The sequence below is a fragment of the Egretta garzetta genome, unplaced genomic scaffold (genome assembly GCF_000687185.1).
Source record: "Egretta garzetta isolate BGI_Z169 unplaced genomic scaffold, ASM68718v1 scaffold497, whole genome shotgun sequence".
Classification (NCBI taxonomy): Eukaryota; Metazoa; Chordata; class Aves; order Pelecaniformes; family Ardeidae; genus Egretta; species Egretta garzetta.
The window spans coordinates 864,488-887,527 of record NW_009260349.1 but is presented as its reverse complement, the minus strand read 5'-3'; the positions used below and the strand labels follow the sequence as shown (position 1 = coordinate 887,527).

Here is a 23,040-nt window from a genome sequence, read left to right as displayed (position 1 = left end):
TTCGAGCCAAATTGGATCGTTTTCCTCCCCTGTTGTAACCTGTATTCCCACATGGTGGGCAGGCATGTGCCCGTTATGACTGGCAAAATAGGAAAACTGAGTGCTTCAGCCCCCGGTGTCAGGGGCTCACCGGCAGCACAGGGGCTCACCAGGTGCCACCACCGCAGTCTGCAACCCTGGCCTTGGTTGGGTTTAATCATAGAATCATTTAGGTTGGAAAAGACCTTTAAGATCATAAAGTCCAACCATTAACCTAAAACCGCCATTAAGGTATTAAACATGGTGAAGAAAGGTGAGGAAAAGAAGAAGCTACATTTTCCCTTCCATAGCCCTTTCAGGGGGGCGTCTAAGGTTTATTTTGTCTTTTGCTTTGAACACCCGTACATTTTACTTCCCTTATTGTGCTCTTACGTGTTGTGTGGAATCACTGTTCCTGCTGGCGAGTGCCCGATAGCCCCACGGGGTCTGGAGCTGAGTCCGTTGAAGTGCATGAGGGTCTTCAGAAACCTCTTCAGTAGTGAAAGTTTGTCCAGAGGACAGGGAGGTGGCAATCTGTTGTGTCAGCACTCGCTCCTGATGGTGACTTGGAGCGTGGTGAAGAGGCAAAGGGTGTCACTGTGCGAGTTCCAAATAGTCTGATTTACAGAAAAGCCTTGTTTGGGGTTTATTGGCTCTCAGGTCCTACGGTTGTTTTTTCTAGTCATGTTCTGTAAACTTTATGGGGAGGGTATTTCTATAGTCTAAAAGGAACAGCAAGTTCTTAATTAAAGATTGTTCATCCTGAAAGAGAGGAAAGTACATTTTTTAAAAATAGTTTCCATTGAGTAACTGAGGTTACTCAGCAGAGAAGTCTGAGGTCATTTCAGTGTCCGCGTTAGTGCTGTAGTTCTGTGATTTTACTTTTCTATGCACTGCGTAGCATACCTTACCACAGTGGATAGATTGTCAAAAGCCCTCTCAGTCTGTTGCTCCTTGTTGCAGAGTATTTCCCCAATGGGGGACATGGCCCTCCTTGGAGGTGGGAGCTGGTCCAGCTGTGGTCAACTTGGTGCTGTGCTTTTTCTCACCAAGGCATTTCTCAGAACACGCTGTTCCTCGGCAGGGCTCTTGTCCGTTTGTCCCCAGCATTAGCATTAGCCCACATGGACATCTGAGTCTGCTCCATTTGTGCTCTTTCTTCCTTCCCCACATGTGGGATATTTTCCAGGACAACTGGAAAGCTGACCGTTTTGTTGTGGTTTTGGTTGACACGGTGTAAACTATTTTTGAGCACAAGCTCACACCAAGGATGTAAGTCGAACATCGAAACCAGTATCAGATGTGGTGGACACTTGGACTGCGTTTGTCCATCCAGTGCACATCCAGTTTGCCCATCCAGTGCAGTACTTTATTCCTCTTGTTGTGCATGTGTTGACCCATAGAAGCTCAGCTTTAAATAGAGCCTTATATAAAAATAGAAGAACTAGAATATTTCTCTTCCCCAGAAGGATGATGATGACGACATTCCAGTTGCAGTTGTTGCATTGAGAGAGCAGTGGCAGTTGTTTCCAAGCTCAACAGCCACGGATGTGAAGATAATACTGGAATGATGACACTGTACTTCAGGCTGCTTTAAAAAAAAAATTTAAAATTGATCCCATATAGTTTCCTTTGCATAATATGCTGGGAAACCAATACCGTCAGGAGGCAGTGGCAGTTTTCCTGCCTGTAAGAGGGCATGTGTTTGGATCTGTGAGCAGTAGATCTATGTGTTGGCCTCAGACATCCATAAAATGTTCTCTCCGCCTTTCTGGCGTGAATGATTGTTATTTTGACTGCTGGCAAAGTTGTAGTTCAGGATTATCATGCCCTTATCTCTTTATCTAGCACCTTTTCTGCCTATAACAGATAGACTACAGTAGTTCCTTGAATGATTAAGTCTTCCATTGCTAACATGTTAAAAGATGGCTTCAGGGGAAGCAGGCCTTTTAATTAGGGCGTTTGCTATTTAATTTGTTGTTGGGTGTCTTACAGAAAACTTGCTTTTTGAAACAAATACGTACTTGTTCATAAAATATAAAGCAATTATTTAATTCCTTTTACTGGCTAGGTGAAGTACTCCACTGTGTTAAGACTTTTCCATACTTACATTTATATATGCAAAGTCAATTTGCCATTATCTAGCGTGTTGTGGGGACTGGAACACATTTGTGACGATAGAGGAAAGAGGAAGCACAAAAAGACACAGCTGTGGGTTTGTGCAGAATCCCCATAGGGCCAGGGTTTATGAACTTAACTCAAATATGGCTAAACTACTTCTGGGTGCAGGCTGCTCCTTAGAAGCACTGCTGCATTGTTTGTATGGCCCTGGACCAGACTTACACCCAGCTTGGCTCTCTCTGTGTCTGTGTCATAACTTGGGTAGCCAAGGGTTTGCTGCAGTAGCATCCCTTTCTGTTCTGGGATGTTTGAGTGCAGCATTCAGGAAATAATGATTATTCTCTTTTTTTTTCTCTCCATCCATCAGGAGCTGGTCAGACTCACGATTGAAAAGCAGGAGCATCCCTCTCCCACAAGCCCAGTTAAACCCAGTTTACCAGCATGTAAATCTGACAGGTGGGTCACTGACAAGGATTTCTTCTGTGTGCAAGACTAATATAGAAGGGATAATTTCTGGCTACTGATAGTTGAATTAAAACATGCAATTATTCTTCACAGAGGGTAGCGTAGTGTTCTTTATGTAGCCTCATCCATTACAGTGGGACCACTTAAGGAGGACAATATACTGTGATAGGGAAGATACCGAAGTCTGGCAGTGAAACATGGCTTGGCCGTGACACGTGCACATTGTACTCTGTATGTTATGGAATTCCACCTGCAGATGCAAATTCTGCCTTCTGCTATAGGTAGCTCTCATATTGCATAAGATTTAAAATATGTATTAATCTGTCAGCGTGCTGCATTCCAACTGTGTTTTATGATCTACAATCTGTATTTTGCTTGTTGCAGCCCATCAGAACTTCCCCTTACAGACCGTGAAATGGAGATCCTCAACAAAACAACTAATATGACTCAATCCAACGAGCTACTGACTGACTCCATGGATGAAGAAGTTGCACCTCCTAAACCCCCTCTGCCTAGCATTCGTGTGGCAGAAAACAGGTAATACTGGCCAAACAGCTGACTGAAGAATACCCGTGGCTCTTACCAGCTTCTTGGTTTTTAAACAATCTTGCAAAATGTCCACAAGAGAGGTTATCAGGAGGGTTAGTGGTGCCTCTGAATTTCCAGTCCTCCATAGTAATTCTTCCCTGCTCCAGGACTCTGTTTATGACTTTGCATTCTCTCTGTCTTGTTTTGAGCAATACCCTTCATTATCTGTGTTTACCTTTCCTTCTTTTTATGTGAGGATAGTGCCATGCCTTGAGATCCATGCATGAGAGGCATCACATAAATGCATAAGAACCTTATTTAAAATAATTTGAGTACCACACTGTACAACAGTGTCTTGTGCTGTTTGTAGCCAATGGGAAGTGTTCTGTTAACCTCAGCTGGCAGTTACCAATCTGTCCTGCACATCCAGGGTGTTCTGCATTGCTTATCAGCTTAAGAGTGAAAGGAGCCCATAGTGCGTGAAAAAAATCTTTTGCTTGGTTGTTCTTACCCTGTTTCTACGAGTAACCACATGAAAGTTTCTGTGTTCTATTTTGAGAAGGAAGAGAAAAACCTTGCAGGTTTTTGGTCTGTGTACGCGATATTTTTCTTCTCTAGTATTAGTGCTAATTGATGGTGTGAAAAATATGTGTCATGTGCTAATTTGAAAATGTGGTATCAAGGCCTGTGGCTGGCCAAAAGAATCACATTTCTTTGTATTTTTTGAATTCTCACGGGTTATATAAAAATGTCTTGGTATGTTCCAGAAACAGAATGTCTGTGGTCTTGGGAACCTTGCTTGACGATGACCAGAATTAGGTGTCATTAGAAACAAAACCTAGAAGTAAGGCTGTTAAAATCTCACTAGTTACTGCTAACGTGTGTATCTGAAATAGATCCATGCCAAAACATGGGCCCTCACAGTATACATGGTGAGAGCAACACTGACCATCTTGTTCCCTAAAGTTCACCCAGAGCGTAAAAGGGCAGATGAAGAATTTTCCCGTCCTGTAAATTTTTGAAACTTTGAATATTTTTCAAACCAGGAAGGTTTAAGGAGGAGGGAATTCTGTGAAAGGAAACAATATTTGGGTCAACCAAAACAACTAATTTGGATTTCACCACTTTCATTAAGAAATACTTATCATGCTAATTACCTCCATTAAAAATAATGTTTAAAACAGCAATGGTTTTTGTTTGAGACATATCTACTTTACCACCTTAAAAAATAAATCACTGAACAGGACTTTACCTGTGAGAGTATTCTTAAATTGATATTTGTTAGCAGATACACTTTGCTGAATAGCTTCTGGCCAGCTTTGGAAAAGAACGTGTGAGCTTTGAGCCTGGCAAGTCAAAGGCTTTCTGGAAAACAAGCACATGAAGCCTCTAAAAGTCTTTTTGCTGGAAGAGTAATGGAAGCATCAATGCCTGTTGTGTCTTGCAGCCCTCCACCAGCATTGCCCCCTAAAAAACGGCAGTCGGCACCTTCCCCAACCAGAGTGGCAGTTGTGGCCCCCATGAGTCGAGCCACCAGTGGGTCCAGTTTACCTGTTGGAATCAACAGACAGGTAATGGCATAACCCCTTTGCGAAAGCCAAGGGAAACGTGCTGTGAACTGTTGCAGAAGCTCAGAGATGCTGTGACCTGCAGCCACGCAGTTCCCTGCACGCCTCTGCTCATCCCTGTACGGGAGAGCTCTGGAGCGGGAGTTTTAGTGGCAGGAACATCAGTATAATAAATAATGTGAACAGCTTAATTTTTTTTTACAGCGCTGTTGGATTTAATTAACAAATTGCTACAAACTTTGTTGCCTTGAGCTGCAGCAGAGTGTGAAGATGTGAGCGGCTGAGTGTTGCCATGTTGAATAGATCAGGGTACGGAGCGGCTGGCTGAGCTTACCGAGGTCTCGCCAAGGTTTACGTACAGGCCAAGGGAACACGTGGCATATTGAGATCAGAAGGCTGTCTTCATCCAGTCACAATTTAAAACTTCTTTTAACCCAAGCAGTAGTTTGAGCAACTGCTCTGACCACTGCTGGTGTTTTGGGGAAATTTGTACATTTTCTGGTAGAAAACTGGAAAACTTCGGACTGCGTGTTTAAATAATGCTCCACTGCTTGTGCTGGTTTGGGGTTTATGAGGTTGTAAGGGGCTTGGTTTGCTTTACACATTCAGGAATCACTGACTCAGCAGTGAAGACCTGAATTGTATTAAATTGTACCAAAATCAAATCTTGTCCTCATCCCCAAAGCCTCAGCTCTGGCTTAGGGAGCCTCTGCAGTTGTCTGGCTGACACAGATAAAGCTGTGGCAGTTCTTTGGTTATGAGTACAACCACACGTAGGTTGTTCTGCGAGAGTGGGAATACCTGAGGGTTTGCTTGCAGGTTGATAAGATTGAGGTAATTTCCAAAATAGAAATGTAGTCATAGGCACAGAAAGTTGTATCTCTCTGTAGCTTATTTTCCCTTTGTAAGCACCTAAGCTAACTAAATATTTGCTAAAGCCCCAGTTATTTAATGAGAAATCTTGCCGCCTGGTTACCTAGTATCAGTGTCTTGACAAGCAGCCATCAGGCGTGTGTAGTGGCGAGGAACTTGGTCATCTTCTCAGCATCTGCGAAGTCCAGTGTGGGACACAGCACGCCCTGCTTGGAAGCAAGAACCTGACACAGAGCTCCCTGGCATGGACAGTTCACCAAATCAGAGGTTTTCTGTGGTCTTGATGAGCTGTCTAACTAGAGAGAACTAGCAGCATCGATCCTCTCCGCTCCTGGTTTTCTCAATTCAGCTGTGAGGTGTTTGCTCCTTGAGCTGCATCTTGCTTGCTAGCGAGCTGCCGAGAATGACGGTGATTTGGTTTTTTTTTTTTGCTTAAGGATTTTGATGTCGACTGCTATGCCCAGAGAAGGTTGTCGGGTGGAAGCCACTCCTATGGGGGAGAATCTCCTCGCCTCTCACCGTGCAGTAGCATCGGCAAACTCAGCAAGTCTGACGAGCAGCTCTCTTCCCTGGACCGCGACAGTGGTCAGTGCTCCCGCAACACAAGCTGTGAAACGTTAGGTAAGCGGGGGCTTGTCCAGGGCCGCTGGAGGAGCCCCCATCACTCTCGTTTGGGAGCTGTCGTAGCTGTGATGCAGAAGTAAATGGATTGTGCTTGCAACTGTCATCTTGTAGTTGCTGCAGGCAGTTCTATGCAGGATTGTATTCTGTCAGATAGGAAAAAGCCCAGGGGAATGTGTTTCCCTAGCTGTAGATGATTGTGTTCAAACTCAGTTCAGCTCTCAAGTGGAATGTTTTGTTGATTTCAGCCTTGTCTGCAGACATCAGTAGGAAATGACAGTCCTGGTAAACTAAAATGATGTTGTTTCTATGTACTGGGAAAGAAAATGAAACAAAAATATAATTATGAAATACAAATAATTTCTGCAATGGTCTACATATTGAATTTTTGTTATTTGTTTGCTAGTGTAAAGAAATAATGATAGAGTTTTATTAAGGCTGGACTTTACAGGTGTAGCAAGATGGTCCCTCCTGCAAGGAAGTACCACTCTGATTAAATGAACTGATTAATTAACTGATGGAATGGGAGGGGCAGAAGTGAGAAGGGCTGAACAGTGAAAGAGAGAAGCCAATGCATGATTCTCCTGTCCTCTCTGTTTAACCAGATCAATCAGATCACTATGATCCAGACTATGAATTCCTGCAGCAGGACCTCTCCAACGCTGATCAGATACCGCAGCAGGTGCCAGGTGTCCTCAGCCCACTGCCAGAGTCCTTGGGTGAGTCTGGCTCCCCTTTCCATGGACATGCTTTCCAGCTCCCGCAAGGCAGCTCTCCTCCACTGGAATTCTGCAGTCCCTTGGGAGCAGCACAGCCAACAGAGACTCCTCCAGCTTTACCAGAAAAGAAGAGGAGGAGCGCAGCCTCCCAGACTTTAGATAACTCGGGCTGCAGGGTGTCCTATGAGAGGCACCCTTCCCAATACGATAACATCTCGGAGGATGACATGCAGAACGCAGCGTCCGTCCCATCAGTACCCTTCACGCCGTTTGCTGCTGTTTCGCCTTTCCAGCAAGGAAACTCTTCAGCACCGGTTGAATTCATTGCTGACTTTGCTGCTCCAGAATCTAACAGTGACCCAGAGAAGCCACCACCTCTGCCAGAGAAGAAAAACAAACACAGTAAGCAAGTCTTTGTGTTTGGGTTTTACTTCTACCTTTCCCTTTCCTTGCAGTTGTTGTACTTCTGATGACCACTAAGTAATGGTGACCCCAGGGTAATGCCCTTGCTTATGTGAGGCTGAGTGTCAAAATCAGTTAGCCAAAGGCATGTGTCAAAATCGGTGTCAAAGGCATGGAAGGGAAGTGTCAGTCCTTTGGCAGGCAGGGGATGACTCTTGGAGCCAGGAACGATCCAGGCCCAGGGGAGCTGGCATCATGCAGCATCTTCATTAATATAGTGTGATCCATTTGACTTCTCTGTTTACCTGAGTACAAATCTTTAAGGCACTCTGCCTTGCAGATCTTCCTGGTTTATCCTCCCTTTTTATGTCCATTCCTTCTCCCCTGCCCCCATTTTATAAGTGTTTTCCCACTACAGAAAAGAACTGGGTACTCTCCAAGAGCTTGGAGAAAGGGCTGCTTTTCTGTCCAAAACCGATCATTGCCAGAGCAGTTATTTGGCAATAGGAACATAGTCACCCACATGGCTGTGCAAGACAACACTATTAACCTAGTGTCCAGTACTGCTGTTTTGCTACAGGATCTCATTTCCTTTGGATGCCTAAGAATTTCCCACATCGTTAAAATGAGCAGCCTTTAAATGCGAAGGCTCGCCATCCCCAGCCAGACTCCTGGCACGCCAGCACTGACTGCGACTCAAGCTCACAACCTTACTCTTGATTTTCTTAATGTTCATGGCTGAAAACATGTGAAACCTCTTGCCAAAAAAGCAGCCATACTTTAATCTGCCAAGGAAGGCTGTGGACTACGTAGTGAGATCCAGCAGATGTTAGTGTGCTAGTCACTGGCTTGCTTTGCAGTTGTACGCTGCGTGAGGAGGTAGCATGTACAAGATCTGGTTCGACAGCGTTACGTTGTATGGCTGGCAGCCCAAGTGAAGAGCTGATTCGAAAGTGCTGAGTTGGCTTTCTGACTCATTTCTGCAGTTTATAGTCTTTTCACTGAGAATAAGGTAGAAGTGAGATTGCTGTGTCACGCGGCAGGGTCAGTATTCTGTCCACTTCTATGATAGCTTACTGTGCCAGTCACTTTTTTTGAAAAGCACATTGGCTAAAAGCATTTCCGTTATTCCTAAGTGACCAGGCTCCACATTTGTAACCTTCTGGGATTTTAATCGGACCACAAGGCTTGACCCACCTAAAAGCCAGGGTCTTGTAGCTTGGTGTCCCCATATGTAGGAAATCACTTTTCTCTCTCTCTGGTAAGCAAGCAGTTAAAAGATACTGACAGCAGCTAAAAAGGAGCTGAAATGTTTGTTTGTAGAAACCAGAAAGGAAATAAATGCTGGCACAGAGCATAGCCAGGGTTGTTTGTTATGACTCCTGCTGTTTGAAATACTCAAGGGGTGTTGATACAGAGGCTACTTACTGTAGGATCGGGTCCCTGTGGGCTTTGCATATCAATAACAAGGTCTGGGTCCAGGTGGTTTTGCACTATGCAGACAGGGCTGGATGCAGGGCAATGCACCTCTCTGCACGTAGGCAGCTTTAGTAAGGGGAGACGTCTGCATGAATCTTGGGTAAGAGGCAATTTGGCAGTTGAAAGAGAGACCTTGGTTTTCTGTTATCATATGAGATGTCAAGGAGTTACTTAAAAACAGTTTTAAAAGCTATCTTCTCCATTATTGCCCATGCACACTTTTAACCTCAATACCGAGGCCTTGTTTGTGAATTTTCTTTGATGTTAGAATAGAGTTAATTGTCATCTGGCACTATCAGAAGCTCTTGGAGTATTGATCAGATTGCACTGTTAGGAAAGGTAGAAGCTGTTATCTAATGTGTTGTCAGCTCTGACGGTTTGGTAAAGCATCACTGCTGCAAAGCTTATAGTAATATTTCAGCTGTTACCTGACTGCTGTGGATTTTTTTTAATTGCATCCACATGTCACTGAGAACTTGTGTAAGATTATCTTTACTCCACAGTATATCACACCACAGATCTGTGGTTGTTAGTTTTATTTTCAACATTAAAAGGGCAGTAAAACATTACTCAGGCTGTATGGTAGCACCCAGGATTTTTTTGCCTGGAGGCTGATGCATGTAGATATTCTTGTGTAATCACATAGGTGAGGCAGTGCTGCTTCCACAACCCCAACAAACTCCTGGGATCCGGAGGAGATGCATGAATTCATTAAAAAGATCTAGAGCTCCCACAGATGGGACTTGGTTGTAGTCCCTTTGTTGTGGGTCATCTTTTGGTAGCTGGCAGGAAATGTTGCAGCAGAGGCTTTAATTGTCTTTTTATTGATAATATACAGAAAATCCTGCTAGGGTTAACCATGTGTATTGCTGTAAGCTGTGCTCAGAGGGACCTCCAAGAGTTGACTTCTGTATAGTTTAAAGAGAGGAGTGATAAGCCTTTTAGTCTGCCATGAATTATTGTTATTTTACTGTGCTGTAGGAGTACATGTTACTGTGCTAAGGGCAAATTAATCCAGACTTCTGCTTGAGCACCAGCCTCGTGCTCCTGCTGTACAAGACACAGGCACGGAACAGCTTCTGCCATGAAGAGCCCAGAGTCAGAAATAACAAGGTCCTCTCCCCAAACAGCTTGCAGACTAGAAGCGAGGCACTTATTCATGTTTCCCTCCCTGTCAGTGGGAACAAAATGCAGCCTGGTGCCCTGTAAGCAGCTGGTATTTAACTGCAGGAACCATGCTGAGGGCAGCCTGGGCTTAGCCAGCAGATAATGCGAGCTCTTTGAAAAACAGCTCTCTTCCCAGAGGTGACAGCAAAGACTGGCTTGTTTGACCTTGACTTCTCTAGCGAGTTGATGCGCAGCTTAAGAATTTCCATTACTTTGGCTCTTGCCCATGCACACAAATCTGTTGCGCTTGTTTGGGGCCGGCTGTAACGCAGGCTGCTGACACGGCGCCAGGAGTCGGGCTAGACCTCCAGTGAGTCCTCCTCCTCGGGTACTGCTGTGCCTTACCTATATTGCAGATGTGCCTTATTGCTCGTCATCTTCTGGCGATTCCTTGCAGCTTCCAGAATGAGCAGCCGCCCGGCGAGCTGGCTCGGGTGCTGCTGGTGCACTCCGAGCAGTACCTGTGACTTCCACCGCGCTGGTGTGTGATAGAAACCCCTGAGCAGCTTGAGCTCCTTCAGAAATGACAGCCAAGGCACTGCAGGCAGATTGCTGGGAAGGTGTTCCTAGCCTCAGGCTGAGATATTTTTTTTTTTTCTTTCAGATATTTTCTGTCTGGGTTCAGAGCTGACATAAGCTGGGCTGGTACTGTGATGGGAGAGGTTTGTCTCTCACGCCTCCCCTCTCTCCCGGGGTGCTGCCTTGAGACTGTGTCACCCCACCCCGGCTGCTCCCCGGGGCGGTTGCAGCCCCCATCCCTCCCTCTGCACAGAGTCGCTGCAGGGCGTGCAGCCTGATCTGAGCTGGTGATGTAATTTCCCATCTGCTTTTTAAATTTCTGCCTTGTTAAATACCACAGCAGAGAGGGGGAGGGATGGAGGGAGGGGGGGGAGAGAAGACCCTTTGCGAACAGCAGTCTCAGGAGTGGTCCTGCTCCCTTACTCTCCTGCTCAAAATTGGCAGCATTTTAATGATGCCCATTTTAATTTGCACTCTGCAGTCTCTGCTCCTGAGCCAGGTTTGTATTTCACCATCCCAACTGTTTTTTGCTTCACCTAAAAACAGAGAAGACAAAGTAGAAGCAGAGACATGCTCACCCGCCCTGGACTAGTTGTAACAAGCAAGGCAGGGGAGCTGCCATGGCGATGCATTAGCCTCATAACGAGCTGAGATAAAAGAGCTCTTCATTATTCCCTTGCAGATTGAGTTAAGGCTCTCAGCAGCATTCAGGCTTACTACCTTGAGTTACAGTAATTTAATTTTACATAAGTGTCTAATGTGATACCCTTTTCACCAACACGTCCCGAGTTGCACTGTCACGCAGACGCCTGAGCCCAGAAACTCACAGCCATCAATCCTGAGTGTTGTCTTCAGATCTGGACACTCAAGTGGTTTCGTAGCTAACTCCACACAAAGGGTTGGTCTGAATTTAGCAATGTCAGCTGCATTATACCAGGACTGCCAAGCCTGGCTTCTTGGCTTTTGTCCTGCTCAGTTGATGAGCTCTCAGAATGTGGTCTTTTCCCTCAAGCTCTTGTCCTCTACACTTCTCCAAGGAGTCTTGATCCTTAGTTCACTGTTGCTGCTAGAGAAATATCTTTCATAAGCCTTCTTTAGATCTTACTCTCCTAAGCTGTATGATACCAAGGCATTTTTCAGGGCATGGGCATTAATGGGAGTACCTTAGTCAACTGAATCACTGATATTTGAAAATAGTATTTTTGCAATTCTGTATTTTCTACTCCAAGACTCCTTCACCATGAGTTCAAATAAGAGAATATTGCCAGAACATGCTTCTTTTCACTGTTAGGACTTAGGCTGAAATTCACATCCACAAGCAAATTTGATCTTGGCCTTATCACGAGTGCCGAGACCAGCAGAGGAGGGGGCACAAACACACACCGACACGCGTGTGCGTGCAGTTTGAAACCTCTGTCACACTCCCTTCAAAAAAGAGAGGTCTGAACCAGCAAGGGTGGTGACTTCCATCTGTGTAGTGGTGCTGGGAAGGCAGGAGGGTGGCTGAGGGAGGAAGAGGAGCAAGGCTCGGGTAGCAGGGGGTACCGGAGGTCGGCATTTCGGCAGCCTTGGCAGAGCTGTGCAGGAGCTGGCAGTACTGCGGGACACGAACAGGTTGTCACTGGCAGCACCGTGTGGGGTCACAGGATGGGGACAGCAGGTGTTACCGGCTGGGATTGAGATCCATCAGCTGAGGTTTCCTGTGCTCCGATTGCCACAACCTTTTTTTTTTTTTTCCCCTCTTTATTCTGTTTTTTGGAGGAGGGATATCGCTCCATGGGAAGGGGCAGCTGTGTTAGCTCCACTTCTAAATGGAGTTTAAAATACGAGAGGAAATCTGAAAAAAGGTGCAAAAGACAGGTGCAGAGCAGCTCCTTCCTGCCAAGGCGTTTGCACGGCTGCATCCTGTTCGAAGTGGGCTGCCCCGTAGATCTGCCTTGGCAGGTGAACAGAGGGCCTGGCCTTGCAGCAACTGTGGGAACCGGCTTCACGATGTGCAAATACTGCATTGTGCTCGTTTGTATTTATAGCTTTCACTGAAGTCATCCATTCATTTCAGCTGTACAACTGAAACGCCAGCGTGAAGCTGAATAATTGCCACCTAATGACCAGATTTACAAAAACTGGCAACTGCGTGTTTATCAGGAAGAAGGGAGGAATGATCACAGAGTGTCTTGTGCATGACAGTGTATTTACAGAAAGGCCTTGGTTAGTCCTTTTTATGACAAGTAAACGCATCTATTGCTCCTCTTCTCAGGTATATAGGAAAGAGGTCTTTCTTTATGTTACCTTTATTAAATACACTCCTGATCCTTAATAATTCTGGGGTTTTGTAGTCTTTCTGTAATACTGGGTGTCATTCTCTCCCTCCAACACTAAAACACCGCAGCAGTAACTAATCCTCTGTCAGAACTGCAAACCTGTGTGGTTTTTTTCATAGATTTTGGAAGGATATTGTACAGATGGAGAGGTCATCTAAATGAGATTTGATCCCATTTAATACTTCCATTGAACCACATCTCAGAAAAGCTTTTGAATCAGTTGGATTCAAGAATTGGAGATGATAACGTGCTTTAAGAAAGGGATGGGAGCGAAGGGTGTTGGCTTTGAGCGAAGGAGGTGGGAAGGCATGGTCAGTGGCACTTTAAAAAGGTAAGTCTCTTGTGCCAGCAGTGGCATATAAATAGCTGAGGGAGAGGTACATCCAGTCTCGCAGGTAGGTGTTTTCCGATAACAGTTTTATCAGCTTGCTAGAAGGGAGAAGGGCTTTAAGCCTCATCGTTCTTGAAACCTTGCTGACTACTGATGTGAGATTTATTGTAGGCACAAGAATTATTATAGATTTATTGTCAAGGTTGCACCTTTGTACAAGATGATACAAGATGATTTGTGCCTCCTAGAAAGCAGACCAAAGTTATTCTGTTTTTTTGGTGACTTTGGGCATAAGCTGTTGAGGAAGATTCTCAGAATTGCCATGGGTTACATGAGGAAGGGATTTGGGCTAAGAGTGAAACAGACTTCTCAAGTAGCTGGTTAGAGACCTCACCGGTACCTTAAACAGTTGTCAGATGTGTTTGTGGCCTGTAATTATGTTTGTTGTGCGCTGGCTTGCAGGATGGGATATTGAGATCCCTTCCTGCAAGGTGGATGGCAACTGACTGCGTGAGCCATGACCAGGGCACAGATGCCTTGCTGCTCCCAGCCTGCAGCAAAGCCCGACTCACAGTGGCATGGCCTTATTCTTACTTTATTTCGAGAATGCCTGCTTGTTGCCGCTGCAGCATGCGGACCAGGAGCAGTGATGTGACCTTTTTTTTGCAGTGATGGCGTATATGCAGTTTGTGGAAGACTACTCAGAGCCGCAGCCAGCCATGTTCTACCAGACCCCTCAAAACGAGCACATCTACCAGCAGAAGAACAAGCACCTCATGGAAGTCTATGGGTTCAATGACTCCTTTATCAGCATAGAGCCCTCTCAAGATCTGGCACCTCCTCCTGCTCTCCCACCGAAACAGCGGCAGCTGGTGAGTGACATCCGCAGTGCCCTCCCCGGCAGGCACACCAGCCTCCCAGGAGCAGCTCTGTTCTTGCTGCTCCTCTTTCCAAGAGGCCACAGTGGTGGGAGGATGTCTCGTTGGTGTTACCACGTCATGCTCCTTGTCATCTTGTTAACATGTTTTTAGGCGTTTTGCATCATCCGCTTTGATCTCCTTTCTAACCCCACATTCAGACTGTTCCCCATAAACTCTGAAAGTCCTAAAATGCCCTAAAAATGAAATGTTAGTCTTCCACATGGCGTGGCTGAACCTATGCCAGACTACAGGTTTGTGTAACGGCAACTGCTTTGAAGATTTTGACACGCTGGGCAACACAATTTTCAAGAAATTGCTGCACTGTTGTTCCCAATGCTGTTTTGAAACTGTTGTCAAGGATGCCACTAATAATAACCATTTAAACGTAATAACTGCTTTTATGGCTCAGTCTTTGCCAGAACCACAAAACTTTGGTATAGCCATTATTTAACTTGTGCATGTTTTCTCCACATTAGTCCCCTTGTGTGATTCAGGATTTTACCTGTTTTTCAGTGTTCTGCTGGCCCTCCTAGACTCCCAGCACAAAAAGGCCCATCCACATGTGTATGTGTGTTGGGTGCTGGGTTTCACAGTACAACGAGTGCCGTTTTCCACATGGGGGACGAAATCCTGGCCTCACTGGTGGCAGCAGAAGTTTTGTTTCCAACCTCACTGGGGCTGGGATTTTGTCCTATTTCTTTTTAAGGGTCTTTCTTTCTTTCCTCTTTTTTTAACTCCGACCTTAGGGGGTTTGTTTATATTCATTATCTGATTTGCTCTGTTTAAAAAAAAAAAGCATCTTTTGTGCTGATTTAGCTAACTTAAATTGGCTCTGGCTTTAACAAAACAGGAGGAAATGTGGGAACAGAGCCATGGTCTTACCACCATGAAGGGGGACTGTTACAATATTTCTTCATGTTATCTATGCTAAAGTTTGTCTGTCCCAGGGTACTTTTTAATCAAAAAAGCAGCTGAGAACTATAATTCTGGGATTTGCATAACTACCTTCGTGTGATGCAGGTAGGAGTCCTAGAAAGATGAAAGTAACATTTCTGGCTAAGCTAAACTGAGTGTTATGCATCATTGCTTTGTGGGGATGAGACTTTAAATGCCCATGTCCCATCTGCTTTGCAGGGACACTGAAGAGTCTACAGGACTCCTCTGTGAAGGATCACGCAGTTCTCCAGAGTCTGTGGTCCCCTTGTCAGTGTGGTCCTTGCACTGTCACTTGTACCTCATGGTCACTTGCCCTAAGTCCTCCTCCTAGAGGTGGCTGCACTCTAGTGATACCGGTGGTGACTTAGTCTACATGGTCATGAGGAGGGTGTGTAAAGCACAGATTCACTGTAGCTGTTGTGCAGAAGGAAAATTCTCCTTCTCTGAATTTGTCAGCTGAAGCAAAGCATTTCTTCGCTGCCCTTTAATCACTATCTGGGCAGCCAAGTTGTCACTGATTTGCCTGCTAGGCATTCTTGTAGTCTTGCAAGCTGATACCATCAAGGTGTTGCTTGCAGTTCCCCTGAAGCAAAGGGTTCTTCAAGTGCAGCCTCCCACTCTTACCTTCATCTCTCTGTGGGGAAAGTGGTGCAAGCAGACGGTGGCTTATTCAGCAATCGTTGTAAAAGCCACCAGACTCTTGTTCCTCTGCTCCTGCTGCCATGAAGAGTTTCTGAAACGGCAAATCACATGGGCATCATCTGCTCTAGCAGTAGGCAATGTGTTGCTGGATGGACTCCTCTATAAAATAATAGTTAGGAAGTCCTTTCTTGTGAGCTTCGGATTTTATTTGTGAAGCAGTTGTACATTCTATGCAACAAGTCAGAGCTGGGAAAACTTAAATATACCTTAGCCTTCCTCACACTCCTTACTATAGTGGAACTCAGGAGAGATTCCTTAGTAGCATTTGTTACTTACAGTGTGGTATCTCCCTCTTGTGCAAGTGATATGTCCTTTTGGGTTGGACTGAAAAATGGCTGGACGTCACTGTTAGCCAGTAGCTCAGTGGTACCAGTGAGGGCTCGGAGATCACACTGGAAGACCCAAGTTCCCAGTCTGCAGGTTGCCACAAAAGGGCTGGACGTCACTGTTACCCAGTATCTCAGCGGTACCAGTGAGGGCCCATAGATCACACTGGAAGACCCAAGTTCCCAGTCTGCAGGTTGCCACAAAAACCAGTAATCTGCAAGAGTCGGCTGCTTCACGGCTAGAAGCAAGAGCCAGTTCCTTCTTTGGGCATCTGCCCCCCACGCCATGGGGAGAAAAGGGCAGCGAGGAACAGCTTGCTTCTCCCCGCAGCAGCTGGCCATGGGGGAACTGGAAGGGGGAGGCGGGAGTTTATTTTTAAGGGATTTGTGAAACAAAGAAGATTTGAACTGTGATTTTTGTCATGCCTCTCGAGCTCAAGAAGCCATATTGGTGTGTCTGGCTCCGATGAACTGTATGAATAGCTGTTTGTTTAGCAAGCCATTATATGCATTGTTTTACAGTTAGCATTTCTTATCCTTTATTCATAGCCTTTTCTGTGCTCTCTTTCTTTGTGTCTTCTGTCTTTTGCTTTCTTCCCCCTCTTCAGCAGGCCTCCTATGCTGCCTCTTCTTTCTCTTCTGTCTCCTACTGTGTCCAGCAAACTAAAGTGCCCTTCACCCCCGAGGACACCGGTGCCACTCAGGGCCTCACTATGTCAGTCTCTAACTCCTTTCTCAACCGGCACAGCTCCTTTCCTGTGCATTCGGTGAGTTGCTCTCCGCACTTTTAACACGTGTGCGTATTTGTGTCGGTGAAACGTTTGTGTGCAAATTCTGTGCTTATGCTCGAGCTCGATTGCGGGTGAAGACGCAGGTTCTTTTGGGGGCTTTTGAACCCATGTAGTAATCAGCCAGGTGAGGAAGAACTGTGTGTAAATCCTACTAAATGAAGCACAGGGGAGGTGGGGCTTTCATTATTTAATATACATGTCGGTATTGACATTTGTGGCAAGGGACTGAGGGAGGAGAGTTGGCCTGTGTGCCCAGGCAGACTCCATTGACCTACGTGTTCCCCAGGCTGCAGTGGGAGCTGCAAAGTCTTTTTGTTCCGTTGCATAACATCAGCGATGTGGATGAGTCAATTAAAGGCTGCCGTGTGAGTCTGGCCTTTGGAGAAATAACAAGATGACGTCCCCGAAATACACAGATTTAGTCAAACGTATGGAACGGTGCCTACAGCTCCTTAATTTCTTTTTTCTAGAAAATGGCCTCTACCAAGATCTTTCATCTCATATTTGCTTGTCTGCTTCCCTTCATGTCTTCGTGGTCCCAGACAAGCTCAGTAAGCTTGTGTGATTTGCTGACGCATGAGCAGGGTTTTCTCTCCTGCAGCACTCGTGAGCAGTCTGAAGAGAGAACGGCAGGAGGAGCTGAGAATGATTTAAGGCAAAATAAGAATAATCTTGGAGCGCTGCTTAAATCTGTGATCAGCTGCTTAAATTAAATGGTAGTAGTAACAAATTGTTAATATAATGAAATTAAATCTAACCAGGGGATTCCACCAGCTCATCAGTATGGAGCTCGTTTGCATGTAAAAACTGCATGGTTATGCTCTGATTGCCATGTGATGACAACTGAGAATAGACTATTTTTTAACAGTGACCTGGATGTTTAGTAAATTAGATGACTTCTGGAGAAGAAATTATCAGACAAGACTTGAGAAAAAAAGCAGAAGTGTTCAATTAGTTCGATATTAAATGCTTGAAAATGGTATCCTCCCACTGTGCCACTGCTATCTTCCCATTTCAACTCATTCTCTAAAAATTAGCAATAAGCATTGGGCCACAGAAGAAGTAAGTATTCAAGTACTTTACAAGCAATGCTACTTCACAAGCAAAGAATTAAAGCTTTTGGCTTCCACTTGCGTGAGAGAGAGCAGTTATCATAGTTTTGCTGCTCAGATGAAAAGGCTGAGGTGTGGAAAGGTTAGTGCTTGCATAAATTTGTGGTAAACAGTTTTAAAATTTGAAGTAATGCAGAAGTTCTGAATTGTACAGCTCTCTTGTTTGATAGTGATCCTTGCAAGCAAAACACAGAACTGTAAGACTAGGTAAAAGCACTTGACTATTTTCGTTTTAATTCAGAGCCCATAAATATGATACTATAACATTCTAAAAATATGTGAGCACTTTCATTTTAGAAAGCGTCCTGGTTGGATTAAATGGTTACTACCTACTTAACTGTTCTGGCCTGTTCTCATCTTGCTTTGGACTACATTATTGTGAATATATTATTTTTTGAAATGTTAAAACTTCATTAGAAAAACCTTACTCGTTTTTGCAAGGATTTGGTGAGGGGAAAACAAACAGCTGGAGCTTGAGGAACAATGAGAACAATTAGGGAGCGCACTGTCAAATGCACAAAGGAAATAAGCTGAATTTAAAATGGTGATTTTTCCATTAATGCCTTTAAATTATGATAATCTCATAGTTGCTCATGACTGTAGCTGGTCTATTTTTTCACAGGCAAAAATGAGATTTTTCACTATGACAGCGTCTCTTTGTCTCCAAGCTGCAAAATACCAATGTCCTTACATGCGTCATAGCTGACCCATGTAATACCATAACCATGGTTTATCCCATTTTCCCTATCCCTAATAAGACAGAGATGTGAGACAGCTGTCAAGGTTTGGATCGTTCCCAGGGTGACACCCTGCATTTCAGCACTAAGAAGGACCAGAGCCCCTCTTGCAATCTGCTCCCAAGCATTGGCTGGAAAGACCGTGCGGCTTCACACGAGGGATGCTACAAGCTGCACCAGTACCACTTAAGCACATCGCTCACCTCCTCTTATTCTCATGTCTTCATTTTTAACTCTCTTGCCAAAGAAAGGCCACTCAAGTGAGCGCTGTGGTGAACAATAAACCTGTTAAAAAATATACAGTAGCTTTCCACCAGCCCCAGCCAAGGGAGTTAATGCTAGGGAGAGCACACCTTTTGCATACCGGCCAACCCAGGAGTTGGCCTCCTGTGTACCCAAATACCAGTGGTGATTATCAAATCTCCTAAAATGGTGTCTCTCCTACATTAATCGTTATCCGTTCTGGATAGCAAGGAAGCAAAGAGCTCCTTAGATCAATACCAAGAAGTCAGAGCTGATAAAGAAAATGGGTGTCCATTGACCCAATGTAAGCAACACATTGCAGGTTTGCCAAGCGTGGCCAATTTTAAGAAAGTGCCCTGTGCTTTTTTCCTTCCCTGGAGACTGGCCTGGAGTGGACAGCAGGAGTCAATCCCAGAGGGAAGACCTGGCCCTGGACCCATCTGTTCACATGCAGGCAGCAGGAAAGCTGAGCCTACACCATGTTTTACACGTTAGCCCATTAGCTCTGTGCTCCAGGTGAAGGACTAGCACCTTACTGCTGATATACGGGGCTGAAAAAGACTGTTTTCAGACAATGATTTGAAGCAAAAAAGAGGTGAAATTGTTCAGAGCATCTTTTAATTTTTAGCGTATGAATTTCTTTTCTAGGACCCTGACTTTCTTCTTTCCCATCAGCACTGCAGGCGCCGCTGCAGTCCAGAAGCCACCGCTGCTCTGTCAACCCACTAATGGCGCTTTTCCCTTCTTTGCAGGAAATGGTGCCAGAGGTAATAGCTTTTACTGGATAGAGGCAGATCTTGAGCAACTGGATCAAACCTCATGGGTTTGGCAAGTTGAGCCTGTTTTTTAACCAAGTCTGATTCGCGTCTAGCCTCTGGGCCAGCAAGGGTCATGTTTGTAGTGTGGGTTGATATTTTAAGGAACTGCAGCATCCTATTCCCCATCCCATGCACAGCTAAGCCGTTAAATCCCACATCGGGGGGACAACTGGACTGTACTGTCAAGAGACATTTTAGGCATTCCCATCTCTTTTGAAAGCAATTTCTGTTGCTAAACAGTGGGGAAATAGGGATGCAATAAGAACCCATCCTCCTTGGTAGTAGTTGGCAGTAGTTTTTCTCTAGCTGATCACCTCCTTCCCTTCGTCTTGTGAAGACAGAGATACTGTCTTTTGGTTTATTAACTCCTTGTGCTGTTTGACTGGAAATGGGTGGACAGGTATCCGAAGGGCAGAAATCAAATCTTGACATCTCATTACTTCCTGGCAGCTGGGGAACTCTGAACTGATAGAGGAAATCAGGCCGGCGACAAGCTCTGCTCTTATCCATCCACATATTTTCCACCAAAGACTGCAGAACATCTTGCATTCACTTACAGCTAGGAAGCTTTTCCTTGCTGAAACAAGGAACATGGTTGTTTCTCTGAGGCACATGCATGCCATTAGTGGAAATTTGGCTGCATCCTCCACTATGGAGAAATAACTTGCCTTTCTGAAAACACTCTTTTTTTTCTCATGTTTTCTTTTTAATTAAGAAACATTTCCAGTAATTTTCCAGAAACCAAATTGGCTGTTGGATTCCAGCAGAAGGCGCAAGTGATTTCATTATGAAAGCTCCATTTCAGCGTTGCTGTTCTCACTTGTTCCCACCGTTCTTGAGCAAATTGAGCAAGCGCACAGAAAATTCACAGCCACTGTTTTTCTTTCTTGTGTGCGTGCTAACGTACGCTCAGGAAAAGGAGGGCCAGATGAGTGTTTAAAGATGCGCGCAATGCAGACATGTGCTTCACATGTTTTCCCTGCCTGGCTCCTGTTCGAGCAGCTCACTTCCAGTCTGCAGCACATGCCGCAGCTCTGGCCCTCTGCAGAGACCGAGCCGGTTTGATTCATAGGGTAGTCCGATGGTGGGAGCCACCATCAAACCGGCACTGGGAGATCAGAGTGTGTGAGTTCGTTTTCTGTCCTAAGCAGGGTTTGACTACTTAGTTTGGAGCAGAAGGAAGGGGAAAAAAAGATTTGCATCCATTGAACCAGCTGCTGAGGTCCAGGTATTGTTTTGCCTTTCCTGTTTAGCATTTCTTCTGCACTTGCATTCATTTCCACTGCCCGTGGCAGGCCTGGACAGTGGTATTAGCAGTGCTGTTGCATGCTGGCATCACTGAATCCTGCTTCTGAGAACCACTCCCTCTGATGGTCTATACATTTTTCTTGCAGTTGGAGCACTACCTGTCTCTGTGCAGGTCTCTCTAAAAGGTCCCCTGTTGACTTCGTAGGTCATCATTTTTGTGTGACTTTTTAGGAGCTTTGTCTTTGTGTCCAGGTTCTGCCTTTTAAAGATCTGCTTGCCAGATATAGCGATAGTGTCTGCAAGCTGGACAAGAGTTGATGCTGCAGGTGAGATCAGATTGAATTCTGATGGCTTCAAAAGAGAGATGCATGATAGCATGATAGTTAATAAATCTTGCAAATGTTTTCTTCCCCTCCTCCCACCCCCTTATTTGTTTTGTTGCAAAGATACACAAGACTCCCTCTCACTTAAGAAGTTTGGATTTTGTGTTTTCTCATGCAGAAGCTGGGAGACCCTTTCCCAGGGGAACAGCAAGCTCCATCCATCCATCTGCTAGGCTAACCATCGCTTAAAAACAGGGAGGTCAGCTCTGCAGCCAGGTCAGAGGCTTTGCTGAGAAACATTCAAGCAGGAGGAGTTGCTGCCTTTCCTGTGGCAGTGCTTGAAGCCATTCTGTTGGCAGCTTGTGTTTCCAGCCATTCATTGTAGGAGCATTTCCTTCCTCATTAGCAAAAGTACCTGAAAGCCCAGCATTGTGTCATGAGATAGGAAGTCTTTTCCAGTAGTTGTCTATGCAATTATATTCTTAGGGCGTAGCAGTTTTGTACAACACCCAGTATTTTGTGAACATAGTTCTCTACTGTTAGAATTTGGGCATCCAGTTCTGGCACATTGCCCACGTGGCGCTCTTAATAGCATTAGCAGAGGAGATCTAAAAGATTGATCCTTTCCTCTGATAGCTTCATGTTTTAGAAATCTGATGCTCTATCTGATCTGGGAGTGTCTGGCAGGATCGCAGATTAATTTGGCAGAAGTAGTCCGTAGGGTAACTGAGAAGGCTGTGCTGAAAGGTGAAGGCTGTGCCTGCTGATGGTGCAGATGCTCCGACAGCCGTATAATTGAATTCAACTTTGAATTTAGGATGGAGACTGCTGTTACTTGCAGCCAGTGATTCCCTGCATATAAACACCCTGTCGCCCTGTTACTTGTGGTCAGCCATGCCTAGTGACTGTAGAGGAGCGTAGCTCTTGAAAGAAGTTTTCTATTAGAGTGCTTATCTCCTGCCATCTAATCCAAATAAGCGGTCGTAATGTCATTGACCTTTGGGACATCCTGTAACACTGCCGCTAATGATGGAAAGCTGTTCTAAAATATTGACCGTTGCAAAAAATCAAAGGCAGCAAATTGAAAACATTGAAAGATTCCATCTCTGGAAGACCTCTGTGTGTCACGGTGTGTGGTGAACATTCAGGTTCAGGCGTGTTAGCTTCCTGCTGTTCCCAGGAGACGAGATTGCTCCAAGCTCAAAGCATGCTTTGTGGAAGTACTTCCCAAGTGGCAGATAGTTTGTTTTTCTTTTTTTTAAATCCACTTTACTGGTGAGAGGAGAGGGGTCTCTCTCTTTCCCCCGTGCTGGCCATGTGCCGTCGTAGGTCAGGATCGCTCGTGCTGGGAGACCATCTTCTGGTCCTGTGGTGGGAGCCTGGCAGCATGGACAGAGTTTGGATGGAGGAAAGCATCCTTTCTCAAAGGATCCACTCGCACCCTGCTTTCTGGCTTTCACAGAGATTATTTTGAAGTACTTCACTTAAAGCAAAGCTATGGAGTAGGAGGTCGTGTCACTGCAGCTATAACCGAGGCCTTACTGACCCTGCAAGAAACCTCTAAGAGGCAGATTAAAACAAGCGCTGATTTGCTTCCAAGATAAACTGTGATTTCTTGGGGGGAGGACTAGAGGATGACTAGTTTGCTTGTAACATTTCTGTTGAATGGACTGTGCCCTCCCAAAAAAAGTATGTCTTTTAAAGGCTGACAGGGCTTCCAAGAGATGTACAACACCCAAACCCCATGGAAGC

At 45.2% G+C, this 23,040-nt stretch overlaps 1 protein-coding gene across 5 annotated transcripts in view; it reads left to right on the top strand.

The window, feature by feature from the left end:
- Positions 1-23,040, top strand: part of RAPGEF1 (Rap guanine nucleotide exchange factor 1) — a 90,147-nt gene that overhangs the window by 45,113 nt on the left and 21,994 nt on the right. For 3 of the 5 annotated variants that reach the window (XM_035898212.1, XM_035898215.1, XM_035898213.1), the window contains 6 exons: positions 2,507-2,595; positions 2,989-3,141; positions 4,580-4,703; positions 6,011-6,194; positions 6,800-7,315; positions 13,802-14,004. In XM_035898212.1, the coding sequence (XP_035754105.1) occupies positions 2,507-2,595; positions 2,989-3,141; positions 4,580-4,703; positions 6,011-6,194; positions 6,800-7,315; positions 13,802-14,004 (1,269 nt within the window). Of the gene's footprint in view, positions 1-2,506; positions 2,596-2,988; positions 3,142-4,579; positions 4,704-6,010; positions 6,195-6,799; positions 7,316-13,801; positions 14,005-16,624; positions 16,784-23,040 lie in introns of all 5 variants that reach the window. The other 2 variants (XM_035898217.1, XM_035898214.1) reach the window with 2 other exon arrangements.